The 17817-nt window shown below is 36.7% G+C and overlaps 1 protein-coding gene across 3 annotated transcripts in view; it reads left to right on the top strand.

Moving 5' to 3' along the window:
• The window catches only part of LOC114288218 (lon protease homolog 1, mitochondrial), a 36623-nt gene that overhangs the window by 11836 nt on the left and 6970 nt on the right, over nucleotides 1-17817 (top strand). For all 3 annotated transcript variants that reach the window (XM_082868432.1, XM_082868433.1, XM_082868431.1), the window contains exons 11-16: nucleotides 1654-1825; nucleotides 2785-2909; nucleotides 7265-7395; nucleotides 7496-7600; nucleotides 7845-7958; nucleotides 11545-11712. In XM_082868432.1, coding sequence (XP_082724558.1) covers nucleotides 1654-1825; nucleotides 2785-2909; nucleotides 7265-7395; nucleotides 7496-7600; nucleotides 7845-7958; nucleotides 11545-11712 — 815 coding nt within the window. The remainder of the gene's footprint in view (nucleotides 1-1653; nucleotides 1826-2784; nucleotides 2910-7264; nucleotides 7396-7495; nucleotides 7601-7844; nucleotides 7959-11544; nucleotides 11713-17817) is intronic.

Genomic DNA, 17817 nt, shown 5'->3' with positions numbered 1-17817 from the left:
TCCATGGGTCGTATTATTGGTGAATATTGTTATTGGGTCTTATATGTCTTTATTAGGTCTAGAATATTTTAGTTAGTCAAAGTTTTTAGTTTATTAATTTTAGTCATAGTTCTTGTAGAATCAGGAGGTATATCATATCAATCTGGGAAAATGGGTCAGTCACTTTAGTTACCTTAGCAGTCATGGGTAGAATTAAAACATGATTTGGGTTTCGTGCTAAACAGGTTGGTTCAAATCATGGCTTAGGCCTGGGCATAAGGGCTGAATCAAATGAAAATCGGTTAGGTCACTTACTGGAAAAAGTTTATAAAAAGATACTAATGGAGTTAGGAGAGTCCACCAACCTATATATACTTGTATAATCTTGTTATTCATTAGAATTGAGAGTTTGAGAATTTGTGTGAAGCTTTTGAAACTTTATGTAATGCTTTGTTTAGACTTACCTTCAGGGTAATTCCTATGGAAGTTTAGGTAGAATTTGTAGATTTTTGTCTTCTCTTAGGTAAAATTACTGTTGCTGGGGTACTGTCAGCCGTAAAAAGTCCCATTTTCAGACTCCAAACCATTAGGTCTTGATTAACAATCAACCTTAATCTATTCCCCTACTTTTGGCCCTTTTAATTACTAACGCTTGAAACATCCCAAAACAGCAGCTGTCCAGAGGATCTAGCAACCTGCCTTCTAGAAATGAATTCTAATTCTAGCCTTGTTCCTCTCCAAACATTTGATCCTTTCTTCATCTTAGAAGAACCCTAAAACCTAACAAACCTTTCATAGCCACAAAACCCACCATAAAATCAACTTGTATGCTCACAGCAAGTTTACCAAAGCTGTTCATATCATGCATGCTTCCAATCTTGTGTTGTGGTGACTCAGTTTGACTTTGAGAATAAATCCGGCCTTCAGCTGGATAAATATGACATTTGAAAGATGAAACAAGCTGCTCATGCTTCACCTGTTATAAGCCTGTTCAAACTAGGCTTAAAAATGCATCCCATTACTGAGAGAAGTTGAGCTCAATCATTTACATCCTCAACTTGGCTGGTTCAGCAATTCTTATGAAGATGTTGATTAAATTCTTGTTCTGATTAATTTGTAATTGAAGGTATAGATTACTTGAATACAGAATTCTAGAAAGGAATGATTGAGACGTGTCCTGTCATATGATAAGTTCTTTGGACCAAAAATATTACACATTTTCTTTTGTTTGAATTTTTGTGGAAAGAAATTTGGAAAAGTGTCCTTTGCTTGAAAGTGTCTTTATGCTAGGTCTTTGGCCAATAGAAACATGGCAACACTCCTTGAAAACCACTATAGTAGTTTTCTTTCTTTCCTTTATTTTTTTTTTTGTTGTTTTTTCTTTCCAAGATCACTTCATAATATAATACTATGTTACTTTAATCCAATCATGAAATTTGGCAAAACTTGTAACCTGGATTTTTTTGTCAAGTGGAGCTTGATCACCTTTGCTGAATTTGGTTTGAGCTCGAGCCAGCTATAAAGATAGTGTGAGGTCAACCGAGCTGTGCTCTACGATTTTTGCCCTGGGTTGGCTTGTTTACACCACCCTTAATTGAATGTTGTATTTTGGACGTGATGTAATTGCATATCGGCATTGATTTGGAACGATCCTCTTTTGTACCTCTGCTGCAGCGAAGTTTAGGGAAAGAATTGAGCCAAATAAGGACAGATGCCCACCTCATGTATTGCAAGTTATAGAAGAAGAACTGACAAAGCTTCAGCTGTTAGAGGCCAGTTCAAGTGAATTTAACGTGACACGTAATTATCTTGATTGGCTGACCGCATTGCCTTGGGGTAATTACAGGTTTGTACATCAGTCCTTTTTCATCCGTCTGTCTAATTTTCTGCTGGGAACCTTTTCTATTTGGCTAAATGCCATCATGCTCAAATTGGAAAGTTTGGCAAGCTGTTTATATAATTTGTTGAATTATGATCTACCTAAGTATTTTGGTTGGAACAGAATTATTTATTTCCACTATTTGATGCTGTCTTTGTAAATACTTTGTGATTTTAATTTGCGTCTATCACTGATTTTGAAGCACTCATGTTTTCTTTTAAAATGTATTTTTTTAAGTACATATATTGAGAAACAGAAATTATGGGAACTCTTAATTGAATTTTGTATGTTAATGTTTGTTCTTCTGTCTTTGGAGTTCATAGTGTGGGTTTGTACTCATATTACTTCGTACTGTTTAGATTCAATAAATTCCCTGTTAAGTTGTATACAAAGTAAATAATATGTAGGCTGATGCAGCAGTAGTTTATGGATTGTCGTAGGTTCTTGCTCAGACTTATGTCTTTGGTTGGCTTTGGTTGTCAATACATGGTTACTCCTTTAATGGACTATTGGTATAAAGTAATTTTCCTTGTACCAAATAAAAAGAAAAAGTAATTTTTCTCATTTAATAAAATATAAAAATGTAATTCTGCATTTTAATGGCACATTAAACACTTAGAGTTGCTGTTGAGTTCTTGTACTATTTATACTGCTACGAGCAGCAGTAGTAGTTTGACAAGGTTCTTATACAATCTGTTTGGTTCATGGTACGTCTAATGGTCTATGTTACTCTATGTCGTGGCTATTCTAAATTCAACATTGCACCAATGACCTCTCCATTGAATTCTTTCTCTACAAAGTTATTTTTACCAGATCTTTTGTTGGCTTGTGGAAATAAATGCATTAGGAAGTGAAGTGTTAACCTAGAACTTATTAACACAAATACAATCGTATATTTATCTTCTATGCATCTGATTTAAATGCAGCGATGAGAACTTTGATGTCCTTCGGGCACAAAAAATTCTCGATGAAGACCATTATGGATTAACTGACATCAAGGAAAGGATATTAGAATTCATAGCCGTGGGAAAGCTCCGAGGAACTTCACAAGGTTGGTTCTCTATACTCTCTTTCTGTTCTTTTGATTTTGCCTAAATTTTTAGACTCATTCAATTGGATCGTGTCTCTTAGCATTGATTGACATTATATATTTTACATAGCAAGACAAATAAATGCAGTATCACTTACTGATTACAGATAAAATAGTCTATAGATTGACTTTTAACTATGAATAAATTGAGATTTTTTTTTCATTGCGATTGGGGGGAAGGATCTTGTACACAGTAATGAGGGCAGCCTATTATATAGCACTATTTTTTATTTGTTGCCTGCCGTTATGATCCGACTGTTGTTTAATCTTTATTATACATCTTCTTGTACTGGACCCCTGTTGGTCAATAAATACAAAATTTCTTCTATTTTATTTTGGGCAAAATCCACTTTACCCTGTGGTTTGACCCCTTTCCATTTCACCTTTTTGATATTTTAAAAGGCTAAAATGACTTCATGTGGTTTTGGCCCTTTTTTTACTTCACTACCCTACAATTAAGCATTCCGTCCAAGTTGACGGAAATTGTGCCACATGTGCATATTTTGAGAGTTGACAAGAAAAAATTGACATCAAATTTTGATACAGACTATTCCTTATCTTTATCTTCCTCCTCTAACCCACGTGAAAACCCTAATTCTAAACCCACTACCCCCTCTCACCACCCCTCACTATCTTCTCTCTCCTTCCCTGCTTGCCACTCTATCCACCTGTGCCACCCCCCACCTCCCTTACCTCCGCATCACCCCCTCTCTCCTCCACCACCCCTTTCTCTCCTTGATTCATCCTTCACATGTGGATATGTGTGTGTGTGTGTGCACCCACGCATATGTATATATACATTACATATATTTTTTTGGGTAGGTAGTACATTACATATATATTAAGTTAGAAACTGAAAAATGTTGTTTCCATTGTTTTACTTTGCTTCACTAGTGGCGGCTATCAAGCCATCCAAATCTGATTTCTTTTTTGAAGAAGAATCAGAAGAAGACAAATAGGGTATAATTGTCTTTTTATACTACTAACGAGTTCGGGTGGCTAAAGTCACATGAGGGCAAATTGGCTATTTTTACATGTCATGAGGAGTGCTCTCTAGGGTCAAACCATAAGGGATAAGTGCATCTTCTTCTCCTAATTTTTTTTCATGGAATTTTCGAATTTGAGAGAAACTGGCACACAAACCATATGGAGATGAGATGAGAAATTCATGGTTTTGACTGAAATGAAGTTGTTTTTGCATGTTTTGTCCAGAATATCGTGATTTTGCTTGAAATCCTTCCACTTTTGGATAGGAACCTTCGGAAATCTTGAGGAAAGCTCACAACCCTTTTACCTTTAGATGGGGATATCTGAGAAAAGCTTGCAACTGCTTATAAATTTCTGTAAAAAAATGCAAATTAGTGATCAAAGTTTCTTTGAGAAAAAGAAGAGATAGAGGAGAGAGTAGAGAGTAGAGAAAGACAAAAGGGTGTTGTAATGAAGGACTAACAGTTGATTGGCGTGTTGAAAGCGTGCCACTCTGCCTTCATTGTTTCTTTTGCCACCTTTATCATCATTGTATTCATCATTCTTATTGTCCTTTGTTTATTTGGAACAAATGTGAGTTTTTTTTTTCCCTCCCTCCCTCTCTCCACCCCTTCCTCAATTCCTTCTCCTCTTTCCTTGGTTTCCTTGATTTATGAAATAAATTATGGGTTTATGGATTTTTATGACCCTTTCTAAAAGTTTTGCTTGGGATAGATCTGAAATAAAGATCCCATGAGATCATGGTGGGTTGCTTAACATTTCCTTCTTTTTTATTATTTATAAGTACGTCTCAATATTTCTCCCTCTTCTTTCTTTATGTTTTTTTGGGGGGTTGGGGTTGAATTGTTCAAAATTCTGCAACTTAGGAGGTGGGTCAGGTTGGGATAGGGTTTAGGTGTAGCTCATGGTCTAGTAGAGTCTATCTAGCATTGACCTAACTCACTTCAGCCTCAGGTGGTACTTGTATAAGATACAACAATGGAGGAGGTCATACTTGCAGTGTTGCATTAAAGCAAGGGGTTGGAATGGGCTATTGTGGCCAATGAAGAAAGTGATAGGAATCAGGGTTTTGTGTTTAAATTTAAAAGGAATATTGATACCATATTGAAGGCTATATGTTCTTATAAGTGATAACGTAATACATTTAGTTTTAAGTTCTTAATTGGATTATCAAGCATCACCTTAACAAGGGGATAAACACAATTTCAGATAAACACAAACAATCAAATAGTTTGCAACAATTAAACTTTAAAAAAAAAAAAAAACCCTAAATCGGAAAGGTTAACAGAAAAGTCCTAACTTAGAAATTCTCTTAACTAAAAATTGAAGAAATACAACGAATTGCTCACCAATTGGAGTATCAGATTACGTGGAGGTGTGACCGTGCCAGAAAGAGTTGTCAGTGGTGGTTGAAGGCAGGTGGTGGTGTTTTGGGCTGTAAAGGTGAAGGTGTGATGTGCACTGAGAGAGATGGAGGAGCAGCTACAAAACAATACTAACAGAACAGACCAGGTAGAGGTGTGATAGATTGTCCTCAGTGGTGGCAAAGGGGAGCAAAGGCAGTGGAGGAATGAGAGTAGGCACACTGATGGTGACAGAGAATGGAGGAGTGACAGACTGAGAGACAAAGAGGCCAGAATGAGTATGAGAAACTAGGTTTATAAAATAAATATATGTACTTTAAAAACCGGTTTGGTTCAGTTCAAACCGCGGGTTTTGAGGCAATTCATGAACTGAAGCATCTATGTATCTCAGCATTTACTAAACCAGGACTGGACCAGTTTTGCACAGAACCAATCTGAACTGTATGGACCGGACCAGTTTCCGTGAACAGCCCTTGTTTCTAGTTAGGTTAGGTTGCTTGGACATTGCCCAATCTCAGCTGGAATTCAGGTTGGGTTACAGTTTTCTAGCCCAGAACTGGTCTAAGTTTAGGAAAAGATGTTGATGCTTGATCAAGACTTGGGTCAGTCTTGGGTTGGGAAGAATTAAGCCCTCCTGAGTTGCATCTCTTTATGGTGGTATCCCAATTATTGAGCCCACCTGAATTGCATCTCTTTATGGTGGCATCTCAATTAGTGTCCATAAGGAAGCAGCATATCATATCTACTTGAAGGATTCTGTAACTAAACAAAATACAGTCATAAAATGCAGTAAAACTATGGAAAACAAATTTGGATTTGTATGGAACTTTTCCAGAGGAATAAGTGGCTGCACCTCTGTTATTAGAATCGTACAATTTGATTCAATTCAGTGGGAAATCGATACGAACAGATTGCATGAATCGCAAATAGTTGTGAATTGTAGGTGAGTCGGTGAACCGAATCGGTGAATCATGAATCAATTCAATTCGTTAAAATCGATGTTTGGCTTTCTTTTTTAGTTTTTTATTGTTGGAAAAAGGTTCACACAATCTTTTTAAGGTTTTTAGAATTACTATATGTCATCTTTTGACTTTCTCCCTCCCAATTTACTCTCAAATTATCCAAGTGCTTGCATTTACAAAATGATTTTTTTTAAGGCATCAAGTGAGATTTTTGATTAAGTTTGAAGAATTTGATTTTTTAACTTTGTAAAATGTTAAAAATATTGTTGTTGAGTTATTGTTACTTAGAAATTGAAAATTTGTCTTTGTTTGCTTTTTTTATTAAGAATGGTTGGTAAGAAATAGTATCTAAAAGGGAAAAGGTAAAGTTGTGAACATGGGAACCCGTGTTAACTTTTTGCCTAGACCACGCGATCATCATTAAAAACAACATTTTCATTGATTTAAGTCTAAATATTTCATATTTATTAGATATATTTAATATGTAAATGTGTAGATATATCTTTTTTATATAATTTAAAAAAGTGTCCGAATCTTTACGATTCGTGATTCGGTACAAGTCTATTTCGATTCATAATTCGAATCCCGGTTTGAAAACTATAGCCTGCACACCCAAATATGGTGTCAGATTGTGATGACTTCAGGATACTATTGTACTGACAATAGCATATCACTAAAGACGCCCTAGGTCCAATACAGTTGCTGGTCTGATTCCATGTTGTTTTGTAGAAAAATCAAAAAACTTAGGCTGAATGAGAACATCATGTCGCTCTCTTTAATATTATTTATATGTGAAACATATATTGCCCAGGAATGCCCCCCTTCTAAAAACTGTTGTTACCACATAATCACTAACAAATATATTTTGTAATTTTGAGAGTATAACATTTTCTTAGTGAAATATTTGATGGTTTCTTCAGGGATTGCAAATGTTTTCTTTGCATTTCTGTGATTTAAAACTGTTGGGTAAATATTGCTGATACTTTTCCCTGATTAATCACAGGAAAAATCATCTGTCTCTCTGGCCCTCCTGGTGTGGGCAAAACTAGCATTGGTCGCTCTATTGCACGTGCTTTGAACCGTAAGTTCTACCGATTTTCTGTAGGAGGATTGTCTGATGTTGCTGAAATCAAGGTAGATCATAACTTTTGAAACTGGGATGAACATCAATACATGATTAAACATTGTTATGCAGATATCATTTTGTATTATTAACTTCCAAAACTACATGCAGGGGCATCGTCGAACCTATATTGGTGCAATGCCAGGAAAGATGGTTCAATGCCTGAAAAATGTGGGAACGGCTAACCCTCTTGTCCTGATTGATGAGATTGACAAGGTATTATATGGCAGGTTTAATAACATCGACAACCAAATGGCTTTGTCGTTTTGGTACCTTCTAAAGTTCAGGATTGGTTTTCGTTGGATGTAGAGCACAACTGTACTTCTATTATGGACAAAATTGGTTTCCGACCGACTATCAATGCTTCTATATATTTGTGATGATTATTTGCAGTAGCATCTTAGAAATGACTTTTTTGTTGGTTTTTTTGTTTTTTGTTTTTTGTTTTTCCTTGTGGCAGTTGGGAAGAGGACATGCAGGTGATCCGGCAAGTGCTATGTTGGAACTCCTTGATCCAGAGCAAAATGCAAATTTTCTAGATCACTATCTTGATGTTCCAATAGACTTATCCAAGGTTAGTTTTTGTGGTGCAGGTTTCCATCCATTATATTTGTCATACAAGTGGAAGTTCTCATTTTCCCCAAGTGTTCTGCAGAACTATCAATTCATAGTGTTGTGTTTGGCATGTTTAGCTTCATTATCATATAGTCTGGACTCTGGACCCAGCTTTAAACCTAACAAGCTTTGCCAAATTGTGTTATTGTTTCTTTGTCAAATTTCTTCATATTTGTGTAATTTTCGTAATGAAGTAATCTAAGATGGTAGGATTTCAAGATTTCACGTTGACTTTTAGTCTTTTTTTTAGATAACTAAATGTATAAATTCATTAAGAAAGGCACCAGGGGGTGGCCAACCCTTATACAGAAAAGCTACAGCATTCTGTACATCAAAATCTGTGGACTTTTAGCCATTTGAGCCTACATCCTGAACTGTGATAATTTAAATCTGTTTTAGTCCAACTTTTTATTTTTATTTTTAAAGAAAGGAATTTCCTTGTGCTTCTCCTATTTTCCCATTGAGAGAGAAATAAACAAAGACATATCTGCATGCACACCTAGAGATTTTCATTTTCCCTTAATGAATAAAAAACAGACGGAGATTCACACATCCACAAGTACATGACCCTCTTATATGTCAACCAAGGAACAAAATTTTGTTTTGTTTTCATCGAAATGGTCGAAATGTTTTTCTTTCCTAGGAAACCAAAGCCAAAAACTTAATGGAATATTGAAATTTTATATTTCTAAATATATTGAAAACAATGAGTCGTTTTTGCTCAAAAAAAAAAAAAAAAAAACAATGAGTCGTTTCAACACCTATTATGATGTCTAATAATGGTCATTTCTATTTGTGTCTTTTTTGTCAAAATCAAAGATTTGATAACAAAAAAATTTGTTAGAGAATCATGAAACTAGAAAGGAGAAGAGAATAGATAGAGAGGAGAAGGTGGAACAAGCACGATTAAGTCACTTATTCTCTTTTTTTCTTGTTGCCAAGTAGTTTTTTTCTTTTAAATGAAGATTGTTGCCAGTGCTTTCTTCTTATCTTTTCTTTTCTTTTCTTTTTTTTCATCTCTACTAGACTACTACTAGAATTTTGTATTTTAACTTCTTCTTTTTTTTTTTTTTTTTTTTTTTTTTTTCCTTACAATGGAAAACCCCATTTCCAAACTATGTCTATAAACCTTTGGTTTGTGTTAAAGGGACTCTTCTATTTCTCCCATGGTACCCGTGTCCACCGGATATGACATGGGTAAGGGTGTGGGATATGTGTCTGACACTTGTTCGTACCTAATTTAGACACTCGGATCTTTTAATTTGTTACAACATTTGCTAGTAAAGCAATATTTTTAACCTCTCACATGAATTAAATATAGAAATTTCATATTTTTCCTGAATCCTATTCAATTTCAAGTATATTTCTATATTAATTACAACATTTCATCTAAGAATATTATATAATATGCAATATATATGTGTATATGATGCGTCCGTATACCTATATCCAATTTTAGATATGTATCCCAAGATCCTAAGATTTAAATTTATGAAAGTCTAACGCTTGGATACACACCTCGCACCCAATACTTGTGCTCGAGTCCATGTAACATATCCTTTGGTTATGAGCTTCTAATATTCAAAATAATTTTTTAGAGAATCATGAAACTAGAAAGGAGAAGAGAATAGATAGAGAGGAGAAGATGGAACAAGCACGACTAAGTCACTTATTCTCTTTCTTTCTTGTCGCCAAGTAGTCGTTTTTATTTTTATTTTTATTTTTTTATTTTAAATAAAGATTGTTGCCGGTGCTTTTTTCTTTTCTTTTCTTTTTTTGCATCTCTACTAGTCTACTATTACTAGAATTTTGTATTTTTTTAAAATGTTTTTTTTTCTTACAATGAAAAACAGCATTTCCAAACTTGCCTACAAACCTTTGGTTATGAGCTTCTAATATTCATAGACCCCAATATGTTCAATTCATTAATTAATTATTGGGAATGTATTAATATTTATATAGACTTTAGTTTTCTTTTCAAATATTTTTATACGGCCCCAATCTTTTGTCATTTCCCTTGTGTTTTCAAAATGTTTTTCATTTCCAAGCTATATAAACAATATAAACAAAATAACTTAGGTTCCAATGATGAGAAAAATAATGTAGATTTATACCTAATAATCCATTTTCTTTTTAACTTCAGAAATTAGATACATGTCGGCATGTTGCTTGTTTGTGTTGATGCTTCGTAGTCTAAATACTTATTGCAGGAATCTTGTAATAGGGGTGATGTTTTCTATCTAGAATCATGATTCTGCAGTTTAAAGTAAGAATCCTGTTAGAATCACATTCTTGTTGGGATAGAATCATGGTTCCTAATAGGGATGGGACCACTCAAATATATGAATCCCAAAAGAAAAACTATAAAGACAAAAGAAATTTTTTGAAGAGACATATTTATCTTAAATTTTGGCTTACCACATAGAAACTGAAGGATACAGATTTTTTTCTTGTTAGAACTGCATTCTTGTTGGGATAGGATCGTGGTTCCCAATTGGGATGGGATCACTCAAATATATGAACCCCAAATAAATAAATGAAAATTTACAAAGACAATATAAAATTTGTGAAGAAACGCATTTATTTTAGATTTTGGCTTTTCTCTTAAGAATTAAAAGAGATAAATTTTTTTTAATATATCTTTCAATGAGGGTTATGTGAGGATTGAGGAGTAAAGATGTATATATATATTATTGGTGACGAATTGTTGCTTTTGTTATTAGAATTGGCTACATTTATGTCTACTTGTGTCACTGGTAATGAAATATAGGTACTTAATCTATATATTATAACTAAGCAACAAAAATATCTCTTGCAATATATTTGCATGTAAAATACATTAACATTCTCCTAGGTACTCCCAAATTTAGACTCTTCTATGTGCCACGCTCCCGTGTCCCTACCCTGCTGCTCCCCCTCTGATTCGAGCATCTATGTCTGAAACAACATATCAAGACGAAACACAACCAAACTAAGTCTTGTTTTCTAATCAAGTAGAGTTAGCTACATGAATCTTTTTTCGCAATTCTGCTCTATAATATATGGAACTAAGTCCGAAATAACATATCAAAATGAAATTTTGGTTCTCGATCTCAACTAGGCCTGAACTTGACAGTTCTCCTTTCGGTTGGCAGATAAATCCCCAAGCTAATGGCCAATGGTTCTAGAAATTGTAGTAAAATTTTACTGCATCTATTTTGAGTTCATCCACTAAAAAAGCTTGTTTGAGATGACATTGAAATATCTTATCAGAAAGATGAGTTATAGTTTTCTCCCTATACTATGAATTATAAGTGTACTCATAGTAACTGTATAGTTGAAGTTCAACTAAGGTGTCATGTTCACATTGTTGTCTATCTTTGATTGTCTGAAATAGTGCTGTTCATATACCGATTTTTTGTTGTTCATATGCATCAGTCGATCTTAAACTGCGGTTAGTGAGTTGGCATTCTTTTCTATTTTGCTAATGCATCATGAGTTATTTCAAATGACTTTATAAGGTGATTTTTGACATTTATGCTTTATGCTTGTGTTTTTCTTTTCAGGTTCTGTTTGTATGTACAGCAAATGTTGTAGAAATGATTCCCAATCCTCTCTTGGACAGAATGGAGGTTGTTGCCCTTGCTGGGTATATCACTGATGAGAAAATGCACATTGCCAGAGATTATTTGGAGAAAACTACTCGTGAAGCTTGTGGCATTAAGCCTGAACAGGTATTCTGTCTGTGCGTGCATGGGACTCAAGAATTATATCTCATCTTCTTCATATACTTGAATAAAAGTTTAGGGCAGGGCAGATACATTGAGGCATTGCCTTCTCTCTAACCCAGAATGTTCTGCTGGCATGTACTTTTCATAAAGGTGTTAGTTTGAAATTCAAACTGTTGAGTGAGGTCGGGATTAGTGTATATACATAACGAGTAGTTATCTCCCCGGGTTTTCTGCCTAGCTTGCAATTTAATAATGGAAAAGGTGTGTTCAATATTGGTGGGATGTGGAATTGAACTGTTGATCTTAAGAGGAATTTTCTCTGATACTAACAAACATCTACATCCTTCCATGTATGACATGAAAACCTCTCTCTTCCTGTTTGGCATTTCCAAAGCATTGGGTGAAATGCATGGGATAGAAAGCCATTAATGCTCTGAATGGCATATGCACCTACTGATGCGAAGGGCTGCAACCCCGGCAGGTTTGGTCTGGCTAGGGGTCTGTGGAAGCCTAACCTGAGGTGCACTGGGGGCTGCAAGGCCTCCAGGTCTGAACTCCAACTCAAATTGCCTAACCCAAGCCCAGCCGGAAGTTAAATCAAATAAATTTTAATTGGGCTTGGGTTTCCATGCTGATTATTAGAATGCAAGTGACACACCAACCCAACTTGCAAGCTTCTAAAGCTCCTGTTACCCAACTTGACCTCTGTTTCATATCTACTCTTTGCGGATGATACCAGAATATTCTGTGATGTGGATGGTAAACAGTTGCGAAATCTTAGATGCTTGTTGATTTGCTTTGAAGTAGTGTCTGGCGTGAAGGTGAATGTGATTAGTAGAGCTTATTTCGGTGGGAGAGGTTCAGGATATTGATGTTTCAGTGATGATTTTGGGCTTTTGAGTGGCTCTACTTCCTATCTCTTGTTTGGGATTAACTTTGGACAGCCTAGTGGAATATTTTGAGAGAAGGTTGGTTGGGTAGTAGAGGCAACATCTATCAAAGGAAGGGAAGCTCACTCTTATCAAAATAATTCTATTCGATCTCCGGACATAGTTATGTCCATCTTCACTATCCCTGCTTTTGTGTCAAAGAGACTGGTAAATTTACGTAGGAATTTCTTATAGGGTGGTTACGGTGAAGAATTCAAGTAACCATCTTGTGAACTGGGATGATGTGTATATGCTGTTAAAGCAAGGAGGCTTGAGCATTCTGACATTTTAGAGAGTTCAATCAAGCCTTTCTTTGGAAATGGTTGTGGAGATTTGTCGTAGAAGTGGGAAGCTTGTGGAGGAGGATGGTGGAGTGTTAAGAATGGTTTAAAGATTGGAGAATGGACGCCTAGGGATATGTAAGAATTTATGTATTATTGATTGATTTAATGTTATATTTATTACAATGATTCATGATTCCTATATATAGAAGAGGGTGAGTGTGTAGTAGGTAAGGAGTAGGTGAAGTAGAGGTGGTAGTGGTGTAGTGGGTTAGGTTTAGTGGAGTAGGTGAGGTGGTAGTGGTGTAGTGGGTTAGGTTTAGTGGAGTAGGTTTAAGTGGGTGAAGTAGGTGATAGGTTTTAACAGCCCCCCGCAAACTCAAGGGGGATAGAAACTAGCCAACTTGAGTTTGGAGAGAGTAACAAAACAAGAAAATAGACGAATACATAAAAGAAAAGAGGATAGGAGACACTGTATGGTCGTGTCAGACCGATGGTGAAGACACGGTATGGTGGTGTCATAACGTTGTAGAGGACACTGGATGGTTGTGTCAGACCGATGTAGAAGACAGTTTATGGGGTCATGTCGGACCGTTGTAGCAGACAATGTTGTGATAGTTGTTGTGACAGTTTACGGAGTCTTGCTGGACCCTTGTAGAAACTAACCGAAATCAATGTCGGGACAGTTTACAGAGTCTTGTCGGACCCATGAAGGAGCTAACCGGAATCAATGTCGGGACAGTTTACAGAGTCTTGTCGGACCCTTAAAAAGTCGCACCCTCAAAAGGTGTGCCCAATCTTTCAAAAGGCGTGCCATCAAAAGGCGTGCCCAATCCATAAAAAGGCGTGCCATTAAAAGGCGTGCCTATCAAAAGGAGCGCCCATGTTGTCGGCGAGCGCCGAGAGGCGCATGATGCGCGTGTCTGCCTCTTCGTCAGGGTCTTTATAAACTGAGGCGGAGGCTGTGCTTGAGGCAGAAGCGAAGACAAAAAAACCTTGTGAAAAAACTTCTGAAAAACTCTTCATTTTCTGAGAGAGATATTCGTTTTCTGAGAGATTGTCTCTAAGAGCTGCAAATCTTGAAACACTCTGTTGCCCAGAAAATGGCCTCTTCGTCCCGTAGTCTGCTCACTCTCTTTCCAGACCTCAACGAGTCAACAAGAGAGATAACTGGTGCGGTGGCCCGTGAACCTCAACCAAACACCTCTAATTTTGCTCCGTTGAACTTTCCGATGCGGTCTGTGGAGCAAAAAATGGCGGTGCAAACTGATATTGAGGCCAATCAGTATACTTTGAAGTCATGTGTTGAAACCATGACTGCGGTCACAAACTTGTCGCACCGACTGCAGAGTAGGACAAATGAGGTGCAGCAGTTAAACGCCCAACTGGCTCTGCTCCAACGCATGTATAAGGATGCGCGAGCAGAGATAAGTGTGCTAAAGGCGGAAAATAAGGAGCTGAAGCGGAAGGCCACCGTTATGTTCCGATTTGGAGGTCCGCCATATGCTGCAGTGGAGGAGCAGGGAGTAGTGATCGTGCCCAGTGGAGTGGGAAACACGGAGGCAGCACCGGCAAGGGCCGCCCAGGACGGAGGCAAGAAGAAGAGACCGGCGGCAGAGTAGAGGAAGTGAGGTCGGTGGGTGGCCGTCTGCAGAAAAGAAAACAAATCGGTTTGTTTTTGTTTTTTTTTTTTTTTTGTTTTTTTTTTTGTTTTTTTGTTTTTTTTTTTTGTTGTAAAATTGTGATCGGGGTTGATCCCCTGATATGAATAAAATGACAAGGTGGTGGCATGTTGTGGGTGTTATTTTGTGGTGTTGTTTTGTTTAATAAGAAAAATAAAAGAAAAGAAAACAATGGATAAAGAAAATAGAGAAAAATAGTTGTGGATGGGTGATAAGAAAAACAGCGGTGTTTTTTTTTTTTTTTTTTTTTTGGTGTGGAATATAAAATAAATAATAATAAGAGAATGGAAAACGGGTGATGCTCACTAACAAGGGATAGGGAAAATATATTATAATAAAAAAAAAATATATATATATATTAAAACAAAAGAAAAGGGGGAAAGAACGTGGGTGGAATAAATTAAGAGAAAGGAGAGATATGATTAAAGTGGGTTTGAAAGTGGGAAAAGATGAGAGAGAGGGAGATTGAGTGGGTGCATGATGATGATGTTGGGTCCATGGAGAGAGAGTCTGATTTTTTTTTTTTTTTGAAAGAACCGATTCCAAGAACCCAATTCCCTTTTCTCTTTCTCTCTCTCATTCCAAGAACCCAATTCCCTTTTCTCTGTCGCTTTCTCACTTTCAAGATATTCCCACTTGTTTCTTCACCTTCCACCCAAAAAAAAAAGTCTCATAGAGAGAGAAAGAAGTCTCATCGAGTTGAGAGGGAAGCCGAGGATCAGAGGCTGCCGCACAAAGTAGCAGAGGCAGTCGGCACCGCTGTTGTCGAAAAGCGAATTGAAGATATCGCAGCACTGAGAGGATGTGGAAACTGGGAACTTCTCTTGGGGAAGTGAGGCTGTGACACGAAAGACTCGTCTTTTGGATGTGGTTTATAATGCATCAAATAATGAGTTGGTTCGTACCCAGACATTGGTGAAGAGTGCAATTATTCAGGTTGATGCAGCTCCATTTAAGCAATGGTATCTTCAGCACTATGGAGTTGACATTGGTCGCAAGAGGAAAACTACTGCTGCTGCCAAAAAAGAAGAAAGTTTGAGGCCAAGAATGCATTGGAAAACTATGCCTACAACATGAGGAACACCATTAAGGATGAGAAGATCAGTTCCAAGCTTGGCCCAGATGACCAGAAGAAGATTGAAGCTGCCATTGAGCAGGCAATTTAGTGGTTGGATGCAAACCAGCTTGCTGAGTCGGACGAGTTTGAGGACAAGATGAAGGAGCTGGAAGGCATCTGCAACCCCATCATTGCCAAGATGTACCAGGGTGCCGGTGGTGCTGCTATGGATGATGATGATGCTCCTCCTGCTGGAGGTAGTGGTGCTGGTCCCAAAATTGAGGAAGTTGACTAAGCTCTTCAGTTTGCGTGATGACAGGTATGTGTAGAAAATAAGCGGAATAGGTTGAAGTCCGGCGGGCGGCCAAGGTGAGGTTGCCGCCCGCCGGTGAAGCGAAAAATAATAAGTGCTTAACCTAGCTCTGATACCATGTAAGAATTTATGTATTATTGATTGATTTAATGTTATATTTATTACAATGATTCATGATTCCTATATATAGAAGAGGGTGAGTGTGTAGTAGGTAAGGAGTAGGTGAAGTGGAGGTGGTAGTGGTGTAGTGGGTTAGATTTAGTGGAGTAGGTGAGGTGGTAGTGGTGTAGTGGGTTAGGTTTAGTGGAGTAGGTTTAAGTGGGTGAAGTAGGTGATAGGTTTTAACAGGATATTAGAAGCTCTTAGAGCGTGGGACTTTGGAAAGCTACTGGGAAATGGTGGACAGACTTTATAAGGCAGTTTGCTACTGGAGATGGCTGAAGGGTGAGATTTTGGGTAAATAAGTGGTGTGGGGACGATCTGTTATTTGGAATGTTCCCACAACCAGTGATGTACCTAAGATTCAAGCTTAGGGGGGACAAAGCGGTGGCAAAACCAAGATTCAAGCTTAGGGGTTAAGGGATGAACTGAACATGAATCGGTTCAGGGTAATACTGAACCAAAAAATAAAAAAAAATTGTATAGACTTGGCTCAGTTTTTCCCCAAATATAACGTAAAAATTAAGACAAAGCATGACCCATGCAGTAAACAAGGAGCAAGTTCAAAGAGAGGGCTAAGTATAGTTGCTTATTGATCTTTGGCTTCCTTTTAATCCTTATGTTGTCTATTTGGATGTCTAATGAGCTTCAGTGTAGTGAAATTACAATAATGCTAGGATGATTACTTTTTTTTTTTTTTTACAATATTTTCTTTTCCATGATATGACACATCTAGAACTACTTGGACAATGGGTAGCGGTAGGGCTGCAAATGAACCAAACTACTCGAGCTTAACTCATATTTGGCTCATTAAAAACTTTTTCAAGATCAGCTCACTATGTAAACAAGCCAAGCTTGAACACATTCTAAAGCTCATTAAGTTTTCAAGCAAAGCTTAAACAATTTATTACTTGGCTCGACTTGGTTCATTTGCAGCCCTAGGTAGCAGTTGTAGGAGGAAGACAGAAAAAGCTTGGATGGTGGCTCCATTATGTCTAATGTGGAGTTATATGGACAGATAGGAATAGACATATGTTTTGAAGATTCAGATATTGGTATTTAGAAACTTAAGATGAGTCTTTTGCCTACACTTCATTTTGGTGGAAAGGGCCATATATATATATATATATATTTTTTTTTTTTCTTTGAATCCTCTCTTGTAAATGTTGTTGATGAGCTCAGTTTTTGCTGAGTTTTCTTGATTTTTCTTTGTACAGGGTTGCACCGCCTTTGGCATTTTTGTTATAGTAATACAATGATCATTATTATTATTATTATTATTTTTTTATGTATTAAAAAATTGCCATTCACCTCTACAAAATGCTTTTTTAATTAAGGACTGAGTATGCTAGTACGCTAGATAATGAATTATATACTGCATTCTGAATTGTAAGATTCTCTATTCATGACTCATTTCTACTAAGCTAATTCATGTTGTAAGAATGAAGCTTGTCGTAATACTGGGATGTATGTTTTCCAAGCTCTAACAACAAATGTCATATAATGGTTTTGAAATGGGGAATCTTGATTGGTCTTCAACTTTAGCTGTGACTTACTATGCTGTAAATTATGACTAGATAGGTTTTCAATTTCACACTCATGCATTTTAGTTGGGTATATCTTTAAATTGTGTTAGAATTTCCCATCTTTACCTTCACCTACTCCACTACACACTCCACTTCACCTA

The sequence above is a fragment of the Camellia sinensis genome, chromosome 5 (assembly GCF_055761805.1).
Source record: "Camellia sinensis isolate YWXY chromosome 5, ASM5576180v1, whole genome shotgun sequence".
NCBI lineage: Eukaryota > Viridiplantae > Streptophyta > Magnoliopsida > Ericales > Theaceae > Camellia > Camellia sinensis.
The sequence above is the reverse complement of the archived record's forward strand: the minus strand, read 5'-3'. Positions and strand labels throughout refer to the sequence as shown.